Source organism: Narcine bancroftii, chromosome 8, assembly GCF_036971445.1.
Source record: "Narcine bancroftii isolate sNarBan1 chromosome 8, sNarBan1.hap1, whole genome shotgun sequence".
In the NCBI taxonomy this organism is placed as follows: domain Eukaryota; kingdom Metazoa; phylum Chordata; class Chondrichthyes; order Torpediniformes; family Narcinidae; genus Narcine; species Narcine bancroftii.
In genome coordinates, this window is record NC_091476.1 from 44,262,355 (window position 1) to 44,283,803 (window position 21,449).

Sequence of the window (21,449 nt, forward strand, 5' to 3'; positions counted from 1 at the left end):
TACATCCGGTACCGCACGGATGGCAGTCTCTTCAATCTGAGGCGCCTGCAAGCTCACACCAAGACACAAGAGAAACTTGTCCGTGAACTACTCTTTGCAGACGATGCCGCTTTAGTTGCCCATTCAGAGCCAGCTCTTCAGCGCTTGACGTCCTGCTTTGCAGAAACTACCAAAATGTTTGACCTGGAAGTCAGCCTGAAGAAAACTGAGGTCCTCCATCAGCCAGCTCCCCACCATGACTACCAGCCCCCCCACATCTCCATCGGGCACACAAAACTCAAAACGGTCAACCAGTTTACCTATCTCGGCTGCACCATTTCATCAGATGCAAGGATCGACAATGAGATAGACAACAGACTCGCCAAGGCAAATAGCGCCTTTGGAAGACTATACAAAAGAGTCTGGAAAAACAACCAACTGAAAAACCTCACAAAGATAAGCGTATACAGAGCCGTTGTCATACCCACACTCCTGTTCGGCTCCGAATCATGGGTCCTCTACCGGCATCACCTACGGCTCCTAGAACGCTTCCACCAGCGTTGTCTCTGCTCCATCCTCACATCAATTGGAGCGCTTTCATCCCTAACGTCGAAGTACTCGAGATGGCAGAGGTCGACAGCATCGAGTCCACGCTGCTGAAGATCCAGCTGCGCTGGGTGGGTCACGTCTCCAGAATGGAGGACCATCACCTTCCCAAGATCGTGTTATATGGCGAGCTCTCCACTGGCCACCGTGACAGAGGTGCACCAAAGAAAAGGTACAAGGACTGCCTAAAGAAATCTCTTGGTGCCTGCCACATTAACCACCGCCAGTGGGCTGATATCGCCTCAAACCGTGCATCTTGGCGCCTCACAGTTTGGCGGGCAGCAACCTCCTTTGAAGAAGACCGCAGAGCCCACCTCACTGACAAAAGGCAAAGGAGGAAAAACCCAACACCCAACCAACCCATTTTCCCCTGCAGCCGCTGCAACCGTGTCTGCCTGTCCCGCATCGGACTTGTCAGCCACAAACGAGCCTGCAGCTGACGTGGACTTTTACCCCCTCCATAAATCTTCATCCGCGAAGCCAAGCCAAAGAAAGAAAATATATAATTAGTAAGCCATACAACAGATTTTTCAAGTATGCATATTTAACTAGTAAACCCTAGCCAAGATTAACGAACCCTGCAGATGAAGGGACTGTAGCCCTGAGAGGCGGGAAGGTGTGAATGGGGACAAGGGCTAGGATGTGAATAAGGACAATGGGAATAATGGCATAAGAAGACACCGACAGGATACCCCCTGGTCCTCCAAGTATACTGAAAATGCACGTAGGCAGGAAGGATTGCCTCTGCCAAACCCATCCAGGGGGCAGAAGAATGTAAGGGGGAGGGAATTCTGATGCTGAAATTGACTGTATAAAAGTTGGGTGAGCCCCAGTGTATGTGTGTATTCCCAGGGTAAGGGGAAGCACAACTTTGCATTTTTGCTGTAATAAATGTTCTTTGTTCTCAATTTTTGTCTCGAGTAATTTCTTTAAAGGTACATCTATTTCTAACAACATGAATCACTTCGAAAAAGAAAACCTTTCCACGTCTCTTCGCAGCTTTCGCGTCGCGTCCCTGCACTTCCAGACCCGTTCTATTGACACTACTGTGTTTGATTCCCCTTGTGTGGTTGGGCTCTCATCCCCTCCCTGCCCGGTGATGGAAGGACTCTTGACTGTAGCCCTTCCCCGCACTTCTTTTGAACCAAACACAGTCTTTATTCACAATAAACTGGTCCAGCGCTGTGAGTGAATGACTGACGGTGCCAGCTGACACAGGCTGGGCGCTGCTCAGTCTACGGGCAAGCTCCCTACCAGAGAGAGAGGGGGGAGGGGAAGGGGAGAGCTCACTTACCGCTCCACCGCTCTTTAATTCGGTCTGCTACCTGGTTCCAACACTGCCTGCCTTTGCATTTTATTTCCAGCATCTCGTATGGTTGACAGTGGGTGCCTTGCTTGAACTCTGGCGGAAAGACTACATTTCCCAGGGGGCGCCGCGCGGGGCCCCAGTGGAGTCTGCGCAGTGGAGCCGTTGGGGCCGGGAGAAAGGGCGGGCTTGGCGAAGGAAGGGAGAGTTGTTGCCGCCCGTCTCCCCCCAAGCCCCCCCCCTCCCCCACTCCCCACCCCGTGCATGGTCAAGGTGTCGGACGCGGTGAAAGCGGCTGCTCTGCGGCCGGGGACGAGCAGTTGCGGAAGAGTGGGCGTGGTGGTGGGCACCCGCTCAACAACCCTGAGGGGAACCGAGGAAATGCCTGCGCGCCGGGCAGTGGTGAGGGAAGCTGCCGCCGCCGCCGAGCAGTGCGAGCCGAGAGGCTGAGGAGAGGAGAGACCCGACGGCAGGGAGGGAGCGACATGTTCCGCTCCGCGATCAACCGATGGGTGAGTGGCGTGGCCTCCGTCACGTGGCGCCGCGTCGCCAGTTCCCTTCTTTCCCCCAACCCCGGAACTCGCGGAGACCCCCTCCCCCTCCACCCAGACCCTGGAGCTCGCGGAGACCCCCTCCCCTCCACCCCGACCCTGGAGCTCGCGGAGACCCCCTCCCCCTCCACCCAGACCCTGGAGCTCGCGGAGACCCCCTCCCCTCCACCCCGACCCTGGAGCTCGCGGAGACCCCCTCCCCTCCACCCCGACCCTGGAGCTCGCGGAGACCCCCTCCCCCTCCACCCAGACCCTGGAGCTCGCGGAGACCCCCTCCCCTCCACCCCGACCCTGGAGCTCGCGGAGACCCCCTCCCCTCCACCCCGACCCTGGAGCTCGCGGAGACCCCCTCCCCTCCACCCCGACCCTGGAGCTCGCGGAGACCCCCTCCCCTCCACCCCGACCCTGGAGCTCGCGAGACCCCCTCCCCTCCACCCCGACCCTGGAGCTCGCGGAGACCCCCTCCCCTCCACCCCGACCCTGGAGCTCGCGGAGACCCCCTCCCCTCCACCCCGACCCTGGAGCTCGCGGAGACCCCCTCCCCTCCACCCCGACCCTGGAGCTCGCGGAGACCCCCTCCCCTCCACCCCGACCCTGGAGCTCGCGGAGACCCCCTCCCCTCCACCCCGACCCTGGAGCTCGCGGAGACCCCCTCCCCTCCACCCCGACCCTGGAGCTCGCGGAGACCCCCTCCCCTCCACCCCGACCCTGGAGCTCGCGGAGACCCCCTCCCCTCCACCCCGACCCTGGAGCTCGCGAGACCCCCTCCCCTCCACCCCGACCCTGGAGCTCGCGGAGACCCCCTCCCCTCCACCCCGACCCTGGAGCTCGCGGAGACCCCCTCCCCTCCACCCCGACCCTGGAGCTCGCGGAGACCCCCTCCACCCCGACCCTGGAGCTCGCGGAGACCCCCTCCCCTCCACCCCGACCCTGGAGCTCGCGGAGACCCCCTCCCTTCCACCCCGACCCTGGAGCTCGCGGAGACCCCCTCCCTTCCACCCCAACCCTGGAGCTCGCGGAGACCCCCTCCCTTCCACTCCGACCCTGGAGCTCGCGGAGACCCCCTCCCCTCCACCCCGACCCTGGAGCTCGCGGAGACCCCCTCCCCTCCACCCCGACCCTGGAGCTCGCGGAGACCCCCTCCCCTCCACCCCGACCCTGGAGCTCGCGGAGACCCCCTCCCCTCCACCCCGACCCTGGAGCTCGCGGAGACCCCCTCCCCTCCACCCCGACCCTGGAGCTCGCGGAGACCCCCTCCCCTCCACCCCGACCCTGGAGCTCGCGGAGACCCCCTCCCCTCCACCCCGACCCTGGAGCTCGCGGAGACCCCCTCCCCTCCACCCCGACCCTGGAGCTCGCGGAGACCCCCTCCCCTCCACCCCGACCCTGGAGCTCGCGGAGACCCCCTCCCCTCCACCCCGACCCTGGAGCTCGCGGAGACCCCCTCCCCTCCACCCCGACCCTGGAGCTCGCGGAGACCCCCTCCCCTCCACCCCGACCCTGGAGCTCGCGGAGACCCCCTCCCCTCCACCCCGACCCTGGAGCTCGCGGAGACCCCCTCCCCTCCACCCCGACCCTGGAGCTCGCGGAGACCCCCTCCCCTCCACCCCGACCCTGGAGCTCGCGGAGACCCCCTCCCCTCCACCCCGACCCTGGAGCTCGCGGAGACCCCCTCCCCTCCACCCCGACCCTGGAGCTCGCGGAGACCCCCTCCCCTCCACCCCGACCCTGGAGCTCGAGGAGACCCCCTCCCCTCCACCCCGACCCTGGAGCTCGCGGAGACCCCCTCCCCTCCACCCCGACCCTGGAGCTCGCGGAGACCCCCTCCCCTCCACCCCGACCCTGGAGCTCGCGGAGACCCCCTCCCCTCCACCCCGACCCTGGAGCTCGCGGAGACCCCCTCCCCTCCACCCCGACCCTGGAGCTCGCGGAGACCCCCTCCCCTCCACCCCGACCCTGGAGCTCGCGAGACCCCCTCCCCTCCACCCCGACCCTGGAGCTCGCGGAGACCCCCTCCCCTCCACCCCGACCCTGGAGCTCGCGGAGACCCCCTCCCCTCCACCCCGACCCTGGAGCTCGCGGAGACCCCCTCCCCTCCACCCCGACCCTGGAGCTCGCGGAGACCCCCTCCCCTCCACCCCGACCCTGGAGCTCGCGGAGACCCCCTCCCCTCCACCCCGACCCTGGAGCTCGCGGAGACCCCCTCCCCTCCACCCCGACCCTGGAGCTCGCGGAGACCCCCTCCCCTCCACCCCGACCCTGGAGCTCGCGGAGACCCCCTCCCCTCCACCCCGACCCTGGAGCTCGCGGAGACCCCCTCCCCTCCACCCCGACCCTGGAGCTCGCGGAGACCCCCTCCCCTCCACCCCGACCCTGGAGCTCGCGGAGACCCCCTCCCCTCCACCCCGACCCTGGAGCTCGCGGAGACCCCCTCCCCTCCACCCCGACCCTGGAGCTCGCGGAGACCAATGGGTACTGAAATATTTTGCTTGAGAAAAATTGCCCCATTTCCTTTGGAGTTCTGAAACCTTGCACATAACGAGTCAATTATGTACATTAAGACAGTGGTTTTCAAGCTTTTTCTTTTCACTCACATACCCTCTTGAGCAATCCCTTACAAATCACAGAGCACCTTAAAGGCATGGGGAATACTTAAAGTGGTATGTGAATGGAAAGAAAAAGGTTCAGAACCACTGTAGTGAAGTGTTCAAGTTTATTGTTGTTTGGACCTGCAGTGAAAAAGATAATTTTTCAAGCAGTTCAGTGAGCTAACCTATACTTTGCACACATAATGCAAAGGTGTAACAGATTATGTTCTTGTGAGATTCATTCAGGAGTCTGATAATGGCAGAAAGAAGCTGCACTTGATCTCCAGCTGTGATCGCCAGGTGAATCACCTTCCCAATGGGAGAGGGGATGAAAGTGGTGTGTTTGGGGAGTCTATTTAATAAGTTGGCTCCTTTTCTGAGGCAGTGGAAAGTGTCATAGAATTTAGAACACTGCAGTGCAATACATGCCTTTTGGCCCATGATGTTGTTCTAACCCACATATTCCTAACAAAAAAAGTATGAAAGCCTAACCTACCTCGTAACTTCTATTTTTCTTTCATCTGTTACAAGCCCAGAGGACTCCAAAAACCAGCACCAACAACTGAAGTTGGGTTGACTTTGTTATGTAGATTGATTCCAAGTTAATTTTGAATATTAAGGATAGTGCATGAAAAATGTAAATGATCAACCATGACCTTGTTGAGTTGCAGAGCAAACACTCCCAAATTACCTGGTCCTGTTTCGTGGGCTTTTTAGTCCCACTTGTACACAGCAATTCCTGTTTAATTCATACCCATTGAAGATCAGCATGATGGTTGCCAGTGAGACATGGTGCATCTCCTTAATTTATGAGAGAAATATTGTTGCATGGTCGGCTTCTGTTCAAATTTCTTTTGGTTTCTCTTCATTCCACTCCTCAAAGACCATCATCTGCTTTTTAGGTCTCAGCTATCCTTAACTTTCACTTACCAACACCATATAATAATATTTAATGGTAGGCTATGAAATGTCTTACAGCATTAAATAAATCTCCATTGTTAATTAGATTGGAGATGTTTTAAAATTGGTGGTAAAGACTAAAAAAAATGCTGTATCTTGGTATGCATGACATTTCAATATTGTATCAGCCACCTGTATACCGTTTACCAGGGGTGTCAAACTCAAATTCACGGAGGGCCAAAATTAAAAACTTGGACTAAGTCGAGGGCCGAACTAAATATTTATTGAAAATTTTCAACAACATCTACATGTTTTCTCTTCTTTCAACATATGTAATGTTAAACTTTTTCTTATTAAAATAAATGTTTAATAATAGTTTTGGATAAACTCTTTCCAGAAGCATTAACAAATGAGAAATAAAATATTCAATAAATAATATTTCTCTATAGAGGATTTGTCAAATGTTGCTAGTGTGCTGTCGAATAGTAAAATCTGAGGGCTATTGAGAATGTGGGAGAATAACATGATTCCTGAAACAATCAAATGGGTGACTGATTGTGGGCATGAACTCTAGCAGGGTTATTTGCCATGCCCTTTTTCCATTGGTACAGATATCCTTTGATTGACACACTTTTCAAGTTTTATGCCTAATGAGCTTGTATCCAGGTGCAGGACCATTTTTAACCAGGAATATATTTATCACTGTGACATGAAACTATTGGAAGATCGTTTTATCCTGAGATTAAAGTTCATAGTCCTTACTCAGGCCTGTGTGCGGGAGGGCGGGGGTTTGCGGGCGATCGGGTTGGGCAACGACAGTGCGGGGGCATCGGCTCTCACTGCAGGGCGGCATCTCGGTGGATCAGCGGCCCCGTCACCGTGAGTCGCGGGTTGGCCTGCGGCAGGGAGGGGGAGTGGGCAACGGTCCTGGCGAGGTCAGGCCCGAGGCCTCCGGTTCCAGGCGCTGGGAAGCGGCCTTGGCTTCCCCTGACACCGGCCAGGCCCCAAAACCAGAGACCACGGTGAGACCCTGCAACGTAAACAGAAGAGGTGGGGGCGATTAGCGGGCTGACGCCAATGCATTCTGGGATTTGTTGTATTACTGTGCATGCGCTATACTGGCGCGGCGGCTAGCGGGCCACCTCTAATACATTTTTTAAATGATCTTGCGGGCCAAATATAATTATATCACGGGCCAAATTGGCCAGAGTTTGACATGTGTGCCGTATACCTTTGAAAATTTTGTTGTGATCTACTAGGACTATGCTCATAGTTAATTCTTATCATTTATAAAATGCAGTATACTTTTCTCAAATTTGGTTCAACTCAATAAACTGGGCAAATGGGCCAAGCAAGAAAGGAAGCTGGAATGTGAAGTTAAATTAGGGTAGGACTTGCACAGTACATGGCAGGGCTCTGGTGAGAGGTATAGCACAGAAACCTTGGGGTACAAATACATAATTTCCTGAAAGTGACGATACAGGTAAAAGGTGTTTAGGGCATTGAGAAGAGAAAGTGCTGTTTTTGAGTTTGAGGGGCAGGGCAGAGGTCCCTGCTGAAAAAGGCCAGGGGTTTTCACTGGCCCTCGATGAGTTGTTCTAGCACACCCCTTACCACAGTGCTGCGGGCATCAACTGTCAGGGCGGTAGGTGCCTCCGGTCTGGGGTGGACCAGGAGGGTGTCATTGGGCCAGTGTGTCTGGCATTCTGGAACACCTTCAAAGACTCATCATCCCAAGTAATGTCTTTTGACTTGCCTGTCATCAATGTAAAGAGGAGACGTATGATTCATGTCGTTGCTGGTATGAACCTGTGGTAAAAATTTATCATACCAGTGAATTCCTGTAGCCCTTTTACTGTGCGTGGCTTAGTGAAATGCCGGACCATCTCAACCTTCTCAGGGAGGGATGTAGCCCCTTGTCTGTTGATCCTGTACCCCAGATGGTGTCCAGACCGAACTGGCATTTGTGGGGTTGACAGTCATCCTGAACTCATTTAAGCAGTTGCACAGTTGTCTCAGGTGGGCAAGCGTAGTCTTTGCAGCTGGCGATGAGGATATCATCCAAATGGATGAAAGCAAATGGGTTGCCTCGGCCCACTGCGTCCATCAGCCGCTGAAAAGTTTATGCTGTGTTCTTTAGACTGAAGGGCATATGGAAAAATTTGAACAAGCCATGATTGCAGTCTGGGGACAAGATGGGAGTGAACTGGGATTTGGTGGTACCCCCGGATGAAGTCCATCTTGGAGAACACCTGTGCAGGTTGGCGACAAAGTCTTTGTGGGGCATGGGATATCTGTTGGGTTCAGTGGCCTCGTTGAGGCAGCATTAGTCATCGCATTATCTCCAACCCCCGGCTGATTTGGGCAGCATGTGGAGGGGAGAGGTCCAGGGACGATCTGAGCACTGCACAATCCCCCGCTCCTCCATTTTCTTAAAGTCCTCCTTCACTTTTTTTTAAAGTATTTTTTTATTTTTCATACTGTGAACCATATCAACCAAAATATATACAAACGTTTTTCATTAAATATACACAGTGGCATTTTCTCCTTTTTTTCCCCTTCCCAACCACCTCCAAAACCAATAAATATTCAACATATACAATACAATAAAACTATTAAACAATGTCATCACACAATGAAAAATAAACAAGAAAAATGTGTGATGTACTCTTACACACTGGATCAAGTCATTTTGTCTATCATTTTAGGGGGTGGAGGTCCGAGGCAAGCCCTCTCTGTTATGTTCCCAAATTTGTTCAAATAATGTGACTTTATTTTTTAAATTGTTATTTATTCCAATGGAATACATTTATTAATTTCCATGTTCCATTGCTGTATTCTCATGCTCTCTTCCATTTTCCAAGTTGACATTATACATTTTTTTTTGCTACTGTTAAGGCTATCATAATAAATATTTTTTGCACTTTATTCAATTGGAGGCCTAATTCCTTACTTATATTACTTAGAAGAAAGATCTCTGATTTTTTTTGGTATATTATTTTTTGTGATTTTATTTAATATCTGATTTAGATCTTCCCAAAACTTTTTCACTTTCTCACATGCCCAAATTGCATGTACTATTGTTCCCATTTCCTTCTTGCAGCAAAAACATCTATCTGATAATGTTGGATCTCATTTTTTTTACCTTTTGGGGCATGATGTATAACCTGTGGAACCAATTATACTGTAACATGAGTAACCTTGTGTTTATTATATTCTTCATAGTTCCAGAACATAACTTTTCCCATGTTTCATTATTTATCTTTATGTTTAAATCCTTTTCCCACTTTTGTTTGGGTTTATAGTTTTTCATCCTTTTCCTTATCTGCAGCTTAATGTACATGTTCGTTGTAAATCTTTTAATTATCATTGTGTCTGTAATCACGCATTCAAAGCTGCTTCCTTCTGGTAATCTCAGTCTGTTTCCTAATTTATCCTTTAAATAAGCTTTCAGTTGATGATAAGCAAACATTGTACCATGAGTTATTAATATTTGTACTTCAACTGTTCAAATATTAATAAATTATTTCCCAAAAAACAATTTGTTATTTTAATTCCTTTTCTCTCATATTCTCTGAAGGAAAGGCTATCTATTGTAAAAGAGATTAGTGGATTTTGCATCAATAGTAATTTTGGTATTTGGTAATTCATTTTTTTCCTTTCTAAATGAATCTTCTTCCATATATTGAGTAAATGATGCAGTACTGGTGAGCTTTTATATTGTACCAGCTTTTCATCCCACTTATAAAGCATATGTTTCGGTAGCTTCTCCCCTATTTTATCTAGTTTTTTCTTAGTCCAGTCTGGTTTTTCCCTTGTCTGGTAAAAATCTGATAAATACCTTAATTGTGCTGCTCTATAATAATTTTTAAAGTTTGGTAACTGCAAACCACCTTGGTTGTACCTCTCTGTTAATGTATCTAGCGCTATCCTCAGTTTCCCGCCCCCCCCCCCACCCCCCCCGCACAAGAATTTCCTTATTATTCTCTTTAGTTCATTAAAGAATTTCTCTATTAAGGGAATTGGTAACGATTGAAATAAGTATTGTATCCTTGGGAAGGCATTCATTTTAATGCAATTTACCCACCCTATCAACGTTGGCGGTAATTCTTTCCAATGCTCTAAGTCTTCCTGCAATTTCTTTATTAGTAGCTGATAATTTAATTTGTACAGGTGGCTTAAGTTATTATCTAACCTGATACCTAGGTATCGGATTGCTTGTGTGAGCCATTTAAATGGTGATTCTATTTTAAATTCTGTATAATCTGCATTACTCATTGCCATCACTTTTTTATTTGCATTGATCTTGTACCCTGATATTTCTCCATATTCCTTCAATTTCTTATGTTGTTCATTTATTGATATTTCTGGTTCTGTTAAGTATACTATGATGTCATCTGCAAATAAACAGATTTTATACTCCTTTATTTTTATCCCTTTTATTTTATTTTCTGTTCTTGTTTGTTCTGCCAATGATTCTATTGCTGAAACGAACAGTGAGGGGGATAATGGACATCCCTGCCTAGTTGACCTACTTAATTTAAAATTGGTTCGATACATATCCATTTACTGTTACCTTCGCCAATGGTCCATTATATAATGCTTTAATCCAATTAAATTTTTTTTGGTAGTTTGTAATACTTTGAATAAATAATTCCATTCTACTCTGTCAAAAGCTTTTTCTGCGTCTAAACCAACAGCCACTGTTGGCTTCTTATTTCCTTGAACTGCATGAATTAGATTAATAAATTTACAGACATTATACACTGTTCGTCTTTTCTTAATAAATCCAGTTTGATCTTGTTTTACTATTTTTGGTACACAATTGGCCAATCTGCTAATAATTTAGCTATTATCTTATAATCTGAGTTAAGAGATATTGGTCTATATGATGCTGGTGTTAGTGGATCCTTCCCTGTCTTTGGTATTACTGTAATTATTGCTGTCTTGCATAAATCGGGCAAGTTTTATGTTTTTTCTATCTGGTTCATTACTTCCAGGAGAGGAGGAATTAATAACTTTTTAAATGTTTTATAGAATTCTATTGGAATTCCATCCTCTCCAGGCATTTTATTCTTCGGCAGCTTTTTTAATATATCCTGTACTTCCTCTATTTCAAATGGTTTTATCAGTTTGTTTTGTTCCTCTTCTTGCAATTTGGGCAGTTCAATTTTAGCTAAAAACTCTTCTATTTTATCATCTTTCCCCTCATTCTCAGTTTGGTATAATTGTTCATAAAATTCCTTGAAGTTCTCATTAATCTCTATTGGGTTATATGTAATTTGTTTGTCCTTTTTCCTTGATGCCAATACAGTTCTTTTAGCTTGTTCTGTTTTAAGTTGCCAGGCTAATATTTTGTGTTTTTTCTCCTAGTTCGTAATACTTCTGCTTTATTTTCATTATGTTCTTCTCCACCTTGTATGTTTGTAATGTTTTGTATTTTATGCCCCTTTTTGTTATATCATCCCTTTTTACTAGTTCCTTTTCTGTACTTGCTATCTCCCTTTCCAACTGCTCAATTTCTTGATTGTAGTCCTTTTTCATCTTAGTTACATAACTTATTATCTGCCCTCTAACGAAGGCTTTCATTGCATCCCATAATATAAATTTGTCTTTCACTGATTCCATATTTATTTCAAAATGTTTTAATTTGGCATTCAATAAACTCTCTAAATTCCTGCCTTTTAAGTAATATGGAGTTTAACCTCCATCTATATGTTCTTGGTGGGATGTCCTCCAGTTCTATTGCTAATAACGGGTGAATGATCAGATAGTAATCTAGCTTTATATTCAGTTTTCCTAACTCTCCCTCCCTTGAATATGGGCCGACAACAAAAACATAGCAATCCTTGTGTATGTTTTATGCCTACTTGAATAATATGAGTATTCCTTCTGTCTTGGGTGCTGCCTCCTCCATATATCCATAAGTTTCATTTCCTGCATTGATTTAACCATAAATTTGGCCACTTTATTCTTTTTGCTAGTCTTTTGTCCAGTTTTATCCAACCTTGGATCCAAATCAATGTTAAAGTCCCCTCCTATTTCCTTGTGAATCTACAATCTTCAAAAAAATCTTGCATAAACTTTTGATCCTCTTCATTAGGTGCATATATATTGAGCAAATTCCAAAATTCTGAATATATCTGACATTTTATCATTGCATACCTCCCTGCTGGATCTATTATTTCCTCCTCTATTTTGATTGGTACATTTTTATTAATTAATATAGCTACACCTCTAGCTTTTGAATTATATGATGCTGCCGCTACGTCCCCTACCCAGTCGCTCCTTAATTTATTATGTTCCATTTCAGTTAGATGCGTTTCCTGCACAAATGCTATATATTTCTTTTTCCAGTAAATTTAATAGCCTCTTTTAATTTGGTTATGTATTCCATTAATGTTTATAGTCATATAGTTCAACATGGCCATTTCATTTCCTTTTCCTCACCACCACCGTCCCCCTTTTCCCCATTTTCATCTCTGTTCCCTTTTTAAACTCAATATATGACAACACATTTAAAACATAAAATACTCTAACAACTCCCACATCCAATATTCCCTTAACCCCAAATATCCCTCCCCTCTCTGAGTTGCCCCTTATCCCTTGCCGGGCAACCACAACTCCCCTTTCCATTTGGATTGCGAACCTGCTCGCAAGCATCAACTGATTTCGCAGTGACTGTTATTCTCTTCCCCCCCATCCCCCAGAAAACACTTTTTTCTTACACATATAACAAAGTTTTCCCTTTTTTCCCCTTGTTTCCTTCCTTACCTTCTCCTTCCCTTCTTTAGTTCTTTACTTGTACGTTGTTTTTACATCTTTATATATATTTTATCGCCATTCTTTATTCTTGTTACATCTCTTCAACTCTCCTTCTGTCCTGTAAGCATTCTGCAAATTCTTGTGCTTCCTCCGGATCTGAGAACAGTATGTTTTGCTCCCCAGGAATAAATATTTTAAGCACAGCTGGATGTCTTAACATAAATTTATAACCTTTTTTCCATAGGATCGATTTTGCTGTATTAAAATCCTTTAAGAGTTCAAAACTTGTGTCTGGATAAAAAAATATTTTTTTGACTCTTGTATTCCAATGGTTTATTGTCTTCTCTAATTTTATTCCTTGCCCGCTACAGTATATTTTCTCTTGTCGTATATCTAGTTTCCGGCGTCTTTTCTTCTTTTTTCCTGTTGTTTTTACTTGTTCCTTCTTGCGTGCTATTTTCTTTCTTTTCTCTACAACTTTATCTTTTATTTCTTATATTTTGTATTTATTGAACTTTGTTTTTTCACTTTTTTTCTTCTTTTCTGGAGAGGGCTGGTATTACCCTACCGGCCACTACTCCATCATGGACTCCTCTAAAGTCCTCCTTCACCAGGGCGAGAGTCATTATGCCCTGGCCTAGAGCTGGGGACCCTCAGTCAATATGTGGTGCCTTACTCCGTGCTTTGGCTTAGCCACGAACTGTAGCGCCACTATTGAGGGGAACTTTGCCAGGATGCAGGCAAATCAATTGTACAAGAGTGTGATAGAGTCTGGGGAGGAGGGGGGTATGTGTAAGTAGTCTCAAAAGTTTTGGGATGCACCAAATACTGTCCATTGAAATTGACAAGCAGAGGGCCCAAAGGAAGTCTGTTCCCAGGAGCAGTTGTGCCACTCCTGTGAAGGTCCATGTAAAGTGGCTATTGCTGAAATGAAGTGTAATGGTGTATGTCCCAAAAGTTTGAATGGAGGAGCTGTTGGCTATCACGTGGGCCCACAATCATCAAAGATGGTTGATAGGGTGTTTTCTGGAAACCTGCAGGGTGAGCAGCATTGATGGGTTTCCACATCCATTGCTGATTGTCATAGCAAAGCTGTCCCAGGGTGTTCGCTTGATCTCTCCGGGGGCTGTTCATGGGGCTTGCTATGTAGTCTGTGATGGTGTTGGTTTCCTTCTTCACTCTCCAGAGCATGTCTGCCTGGGCCGCAACCCTCCAAGGGTGGCTGAAGTCCTCGTCTGTGAGCAAGAGTCAGGTATCCTTGAACAGCTGCTCCAGAAGGATCTGCTAAAAGAGTTTCAGTCAGGTGGACAGACATGTCAACAAGAGAATGGGGCATGGAATTGAAAGGGATAGCAACTGAAAGATCCATGCTATTGTGGTGGACAAAGTCGAGGTGCTCAAAAAAAACGATCTCCCAGTCTGTGCCCAGTTTCTCCAATGTGGAGGAGACCGCAATATCCATTTCTGGATATTAGCAGATAATCTATCTGAACACTCTTTGCAGACGATGCCGCTTTAGATGCCCATTCAGAGCCAGCTCTTCAGCGCTTGACGTCCTGTTTTGCGGAAACTGCCAAAATGTTTGGCCTGGAAGTCAGCCTGAAGAAAACTGAGGTCCTCCATCAGCCAGCTCCCCACCATGACTACCAGCCCCCCCACATCTCCATCGGGCACACAAAACTCAAAACGGTCAACCAGTTTACCTATCTCGGCTGCACCATTTCATCAGATGCAAGGATCGACAATGAGATAGACAACAGACTCGCCAAGGCAAATAGCGCCTTTGGAAGACTACACAAAAGAGTCTGGAAAAACAACCACCTGAAGAAACACACAAAGATCAGCGTGTACAGAGCCGTTGTCATACCCATGCTCCTGTTCGGCTCCGAATCATGGATCCTCTACCGGCATCACCTATGGCTCCTAGAACGCTTCCACCAGTGTTGTCTCCGCTCCATCCTCAACATTCATTGGAGCGCTTTCATCCCTAACGTCGAAGTACTCGAGATGGCAGAGGTCGACAGCATCGAGTCCACGCTGCTGAAGATCCAGCTGCGCTGGGTGGGTCACGTCTCCAGAATGGAGGACCATCGCCTTCCCAAGATCATGTTATATGGCGAGCTCTCCACTGGCCACCATGACAGAGGTGCACCAAAGAAAAGGTACAAGGACTGCCTAAAGAAATCTCCTGGTGCCTGCCACATTGACCACCGCCAGTGGGCTGATATCGCCTCAAACCGTGCATATTGGCGCCTCACAGTTCGGCGGGCAGCAACCTCCTTTGAAGAAGACCGCAGAGCCCACCTCACTGACAAAAGGCAAAGGAGGAAAAACCCAACACCCAACCCCAACCAACCAATTTTCCCCTGCAACCGCTGCAACTGTGTCTGCCTGTCCCGCATCGGACTTGTCAGCCACAAACGAGCCTGCAGCTGACGTGGACATTTACCCCCTCCATAAATCTTCGTCCGCGAAGCCAAGGCAAAGAAAAGAAAGAAGAAAAAAAGATAGAGAGCAAAAAATAGTTGTTTTTAAAAAAAAACCTATTGGAATGAATGTATAGGGAGTATAAATCTGTAAATAGCAGTTGAACTAGATGAGGCTGGTGGTTACAAAAGTTGTAGTTAAACAAAAACTGAATGTAAATTGCTGGTAACTATTGAAGAAATGGCTGCAAGATTAGTTAGATTGGGATCTTTGTTTAGAAGGATGTACCTGTATAATATTTAGGAAGGACATGAAGCCCAGGATGTTGGAGCTGTTTGGGTAGATTTAAAAAATAATAAAGCCAGGAAGCGATCTGTGGGAATGGTGTGCAGACATTTTAACTGCTAAGCCAGATATCCAGTTCACTTTAATGTTCCTTTCATGTACATATATACAAAACTTGTTTGTTTGCCTGTAAAGGCACACAAAGTGGCGTCACTAGTACAGCACCCCTACCAAGAAGAGAAAGAGATGTCAAGTGTCTGTGGATCCTCCCCGACCTCCTGTGCTCCGGTAGCCCTTGCAGCTATAGGGCCTCCTGTCTGTTCCAGTGATTAAACCAGCATTCCAATCATCCAAGTCTCTCTCCTTGGGCCCTGTCTCTGAATCAGGGGTCAAGGAGCTGTTAATGCCTGGGGCCCTTTGGGGAAACCTGCTTGCTCATCATTGTAGTACACAAAAGTGCTGGAGAAACTCAGCAGGTCATGCAGTACCTGCAGGAAGTAAAAGGTAATCAACAATTTGGGCCTGAACCCTTCATCAAGGCTCAGGACTGAAACTATGATTACTCTTTGCTTCTGAGAGATGCTGCATGACCTGAGTTGCTCCAGCACTGCAGTGCCACCATTTGCAAACTTTCCTGTTTAACTGCTCACCATTGACACCCTCATAAATCCTGGTCTTGATATTGGATTCCCATGACCCACTCGGTCAGAATCCCTTTTCATAACTTCCCATCACTGATGTTCAACTCTCCTCCCAGTAGTTTCCTGGCTTATCCTCACAGCCCTTAAAGGCACAACATTAGTTATCTAGTCTTCCAATACCTCGCCTGTGGCTAATATTGATGCAGGTATCTCTAGTAGGGCCTCGCCTATCACCTGCCAGCTTGTGCTCTTACCCCCGCCCCCTTCCTTTTATAAGGGCTTTTGCCTTCATGCTATTCTTGATGATCGCAGCCTGAAATGTTGACTGTCTATGGCCTTCCATGGGTCCTTACTAACCTGCTGAGTTCCTCTAGCATTTTGTGTGTTATAACTCTGGAGGTCCTGTCTGTTTAACTTTGCCTAACTTTCTATTTTTTTGTAGGAACTATTTTTTATTTTTGCATTTGTTCTTGGTACCAATATGGACCATGACCTCTGGCTGCATGACAGATCTGCTTGCTTTGCACCTGATTCTACTGACTGAAGTTTAGGATGGTGGACTGGAGAGGGGGTAGAACTTGATGTGTTTGACATTGGAAGAAATCTCTGCATTAAACTGAGTGGTGAACAAATAGACCCTCCAAATAAAAAGTGAAGGCTCAGTTTCTTGAGTGTATTAAGTTAGGTAGGGCTTAGTAACACCAAGATAGGGGTGTAATTTTGATTTGCAGCACAAGCACGATGTGGGGAAGGGGTACTATTTCTTGTATTCTTTGCAACATGTCCTTGGACTTTGTTCAGACAGACCTGTTCAAATAAAGCCTAATGTTTGTGTTAAAATGCTTTCATAAGCTTGCATATGTAGACTAGTGTTTCATAATCAGCTCTTCCTAAGGGAACTGAACACCCAGGAGCAGGATATGAGAATATAGTCACAGTGAAATATTTGTGTTAGAATAGAATGGTAAGTGGTAGAACATTATTTGCATATTAGAAAATGAGGAACATAAAATCTACAATGTATGCTTACTAATCAGGTTTAACTTATAACAATTTCCATTGATTAAATGGTATTGTTATTGACTGAGTAATGGCTCCATTTTAATGTAGTGTGTATTGCAAAAGAATTCTGGTTTTTGAATTTGCCTAATCTGATATTTTCTTTATTGTATGAAAGTAATGTGTACTTCAGTATATTGTATCCATTGCCCTCCTGTATTAAAACTGCTATCCTTTAACTCCCATACAGCTCATAACTTCAGTCATGTCTGAGTAGCTTAGACTTTGTACTTTCAAGTCTGCAATGACAATGCAATTCATAAAACATATTTCACTTTCATAAATTCTGTGACTGTCTCTCAAAATGGAATTTTTGCAATTAAAATTCATTGTCTATTAATCTGGGCCTGTTCTTCAACATTAACCCCTCTTTTTGACCAACTTGCTTGGCAAAACCTCTTTCTAATATTTTTGCTATAACTCCAGGTCACACTGGATAATGACCTGAATACGACTGAGATTGTCTGATCTCGGAAGCTAAGCAGGCTTGGGACTGGTCAGTACTTAAAGTCAGTACTTGAAGGTGCTGTAGGTTTCAGTGAGAGGCACTGGACAAAGTGGTGACTCTCTGTCTGCCTTATGTAGATAGACAAAAGTTAAATAATTTCATGTATGTTACATTCTAAAAAATGTAGAATTATGTGACAGTAATGGTACCTTTGCCTTTATAATCTGTCTTGTACAATTCTAGGTGAAATTTTGGCAAATTGGACTTTGCTCTCAAAGTTGGTGTTCTGAGTCATGTGGGCAAAGGAAAAGTGAGGAAAGGGGACTTTTTGGAGTTGCTATGCAGTTTTCAGTGTGTTCTAATTACCAATTTTTTTTGTTTGTTGTCGAAACCAATTGCTATAAATGAACATTTTTGGTCCCAAAGAGTGTGTTTCTCAGACTTTGGTCAACTTAATTTGTATTGCAACCACCAGACACGTATTCCCTTCTCTGGCTTCCACGGGTCCACTCCCTTTATGACTCCCTTGCCACTCGTCCCTCCCCACCAATCACCTCCTTTTCACATACCCCTGTGACTGCAGTAGATCCTCCTCCCACATCACCATTTGGGGCCCAATAGTCCTTCCAAATGAAGAAACACTTTACTTCTGAATCTGCAGGGGTCATCTTACTGCGTCTGGTACTACTGTTGTGGTCTCCTCTTCATCGGAGTGACTGGTTGGAGACTGGGAGATTGCTTGGTTGCACAGCCTGCCACAAGATTGTGGATCTCCTAGGGCCACCCTTTTTAATTCTATGCCCCATTCCCTTGCTGTCATATCTGTCCTGGACTCGTGCATTGCCAGACTGAGATCACCTTCAGATTGAAGGAACAACTCCTCATCTTCTGTCTGGACACCCTCTGACCGGATGGCATTAACATCAATTTCTCTGGTTTCTGATAGAATTCCCCTCTTCTCAAACCCCCCCACTCCTCCCTACCTTCTTCCCACTTCCTCCTTTCCTCTCGCTGTCTCCTTAGGCCCTTTTATAGAGTAAAAAATCTGACGGTAAAGGCGGAAATTCTCCGCCCTTATGTTGCAGAACTTGCCATCATAAATGTTCCGTGAGCAGCTCCAAGGCACCACCTCCAATCCCTGTTCAACCTAGTATCAATGGTGGAGCGGAGCATTCCAACATGTATTATAAATGCACAGTGATTGGATAGGGACGGGTTGATGACATCATAATGACAAAGTCAGCCCAGGACCTAACAAAGCTGTGCTAAACAGTTCGTCAGGCAGAGCCATGGGTAATTCCTGCAGACATTTGTCTAATGAGTCTCCCCTGACATTGTTGCTCCCACAGCTGCTTGTGCTAGTTCTCCCCCTTGCACATCACCCCACCTCCCCCACCATGCGCAGGGGTGAGTTCACCTCCTCTTGGGGATGATGTGCAGCTGGATGCCTGTTTTGGGTTGACTTCCTGCTGTGGTTCTAGTCTCTAACGATCTCCCTCCCCCACCAGTCACTGCAAGAGAGAACTCTGCAGTCAGAGGAGGAAATGGAAGGCAACCCTGAGGGGGAGCACGCTGTCAGCTTCACATGCTGGAGAGGTGGTGCTGAGAATGTGTGCTGGACACCGGGTAGAGCTGGCACACATCCCCAGGGACCACAGGCCCTCCACTCTCCTGCTCCGGCTGGTGGTGGTTGAACTATGAACCTGCTTTCTCCCCCCGTCCCCCTCCACCAACCAACCTAAATCGTGTGGCCAAGATTCATCACCCCCACTGGCAACATTTTACCTTTTCGCTGGGGTGCATTTGGAGGGAGATGAGGTGTGGTAAATTGGCTTCCCTCGCGCTCATGGATAAATCTGTTTCCCACCCCCTCCCTCCAAATAACCAGCCAAAATCTTGTCGGAGTGTACCTCCTTCAATCCCCCACCAGTCACCCTTTCCCTAAAAGAGCTCTGCAGTCAGGGATTCGTGAGAGGGTGTGCTAGTTTGTTAGTTCTCTTCTCCTGCGGGCCTGATCTCTAAGAATGATCAATGACTGACTTCGTTAACCATAATCCCTTATAAACGCAGAGCGGTTCCAGCTGCATGGGAGATTATGGGTAAAGAAGATGGCCATTTCTTGCTGGGCATTTATACTGTCATGTTGACGGGTGGCGCCATTGGCAACAGTTGCCCCACCTACAGATGCTACAGAGGATGCACCAAGGTTCCGCTCGGCATAAATGGGACTCTGGAGCATCTTTTTTTCCTTTCTCTCTGTCTCCTTTCACAGAGCCACACTCTATTCTTGCCTTTCCTCTTGTATCTAACACCTTTTGTCTGTCCTCCTTCTCCTCCCATTCTTTCCCCAGCTTTTAATTCACTCGTGACTGGAACAAAGGTTCAGGCTTGATAATTCCGTTAATGTATCTATACTTCCTATGGATGCTGCAAGACTGGGTTCCTTGAGCATTGCTGTGTTTTGTATATTGGGCAGGACCTGTGGATGATTTGCTGAATATGATCAACATTTTATTCTAAGGTCAGCACCACAATACTTGTGTTTTGAAGTTTGTGGTTGTGTTCTTGCTCTATCTCATTATTTCTGGAGTCACCAAAATAATTTTACTCACTTTGTTCTTCTGTGGAGCTCCTGGTGACCTCATGTTATCAGTTATCATATTACATCAATAGTGCACCCTTTTACCTGTATACCATCTCTTAGCATTTTTTTTTTGCAGTCTTGGAATTTCCTTCAATTAAATTGAGAAGATTGATGTTTTTTGAATATTTTATGATTTTTCAAACTCAAACAGTTATCAATATCAATGTTAACAGTATCAGCATTGATTACAATTTACAATTCGATTACAATTCTATACAAAGTTTTCTGCAGAGTTCAAGCTCTTTTCATTCCCCACCCTCAACATTTAACACTTAACTAACCACAGTTACACATAACGTTCAAGACACTCACAACAAAGGTATAAGATGTATAACAGGGTTTTATGGGTTTGTCATGACATGTGGCCAGTGCTCAGGCTGTTTTGTTCTTTTGACTTAAGGCTGATGTTCTTAATGGCCACTCTTATCACGAATTCCTTCCCTCCCCAAGTCAGATCTTAGCCTAACCAAATAATTCATAATCCTATTCTTATTGGACCTAATTCTTTCAATCCTTTTAATTGCTTAACATCAAATGTTTGTTTCCATAACCTCTTTACACATGCTTTTGAAGTCTTGTCCATCACCTTAGCATTGACTTTTCCAATGAGCTTGTGGTCAGTTTGTTGTAAACTCAACCCCAAAAATCTGCTATCCTTGTCCTTGTTAACCTACATTGGCTACCAATCTTCCATGTGTGAATTTTGTATTTTATTTCAATTCTCAGTGAACTTGGCCTTCAAATTTCAAGCAGTTTAGAACTATAAAGTGCCTTGTCCTCTCTACTATCTGTTTTAACTAAAGCAAAGAACTGTCCAACACAGGATACTGTACTTTGACCTGAAATAGGGTGGCTCTGTTTAATCTGAGCTGTTTTGGATGGTTTTGTATGTGATAATTTATGCATCCTTCAAAGGAGATCTTGCCTCTTTCTGGATGATGAAAACAGTTCTTCAATCACCACCTTTCTACCAATGACCTTGTTTGTGTACTGTTTATAATGTTCATTCTGCTAAGGCCACTCAAAATTGTGCACCTTGATTAATAAGGGGGGGCTATTGAAAAAGAACCTTATCTCGCCAGGCTGTCCTTATTGCTGAAATTCTCTAGTCCTATCAACATCCTTGTGATTTTCTTTCATCAATTTGCAAGAGATGAATGTTGCTAGCAAGATCTCTGGTATTTATGATATACTTCCTGTAATCCGGTGACCTGAAATTTCAGAATTACCCCCATATTCTTCAGTTTCCT

General features: G+C 46.3%; 1 protein-coding gene across 10 annotated transcripts in view; it reads left to right on the forward strand.

The window, feature by feature from the left end:
* Nucleotides 1-2,046: 2,046 nt before the first annotated feature.
* Nucleotides 2,047-21,449, forward strand: part of LOC138740624 (phospholipid-transporting ATPase IG-like) — a 130,830-nt gene continuing 111,427 nt past the window's right edge. For 3 of the 10 annotated variants that reach the window (XR_011343076.1, XR_011343077.1, XM_069893532.1), the window contains exon 1: nt 2,049-2,403. Coding sequence is in view for 8 of the 10 variants with exons in the window: in XM_069893532.1 (XP_069749633.1) it covers nt 2,377-2,403 (27 nt within the window). In the remaining 2 variants the exon portion in view is untranslated. Of the gene's footprint in view, nt 2,404-16,921; nt 17,013-21,449 lie in introns of those variants that run through there. The other 7 variants (XM_069893534.1, XM_069893535.1, XM_069893529.1 and 4 more) reach the window with 5 other exon arrangements.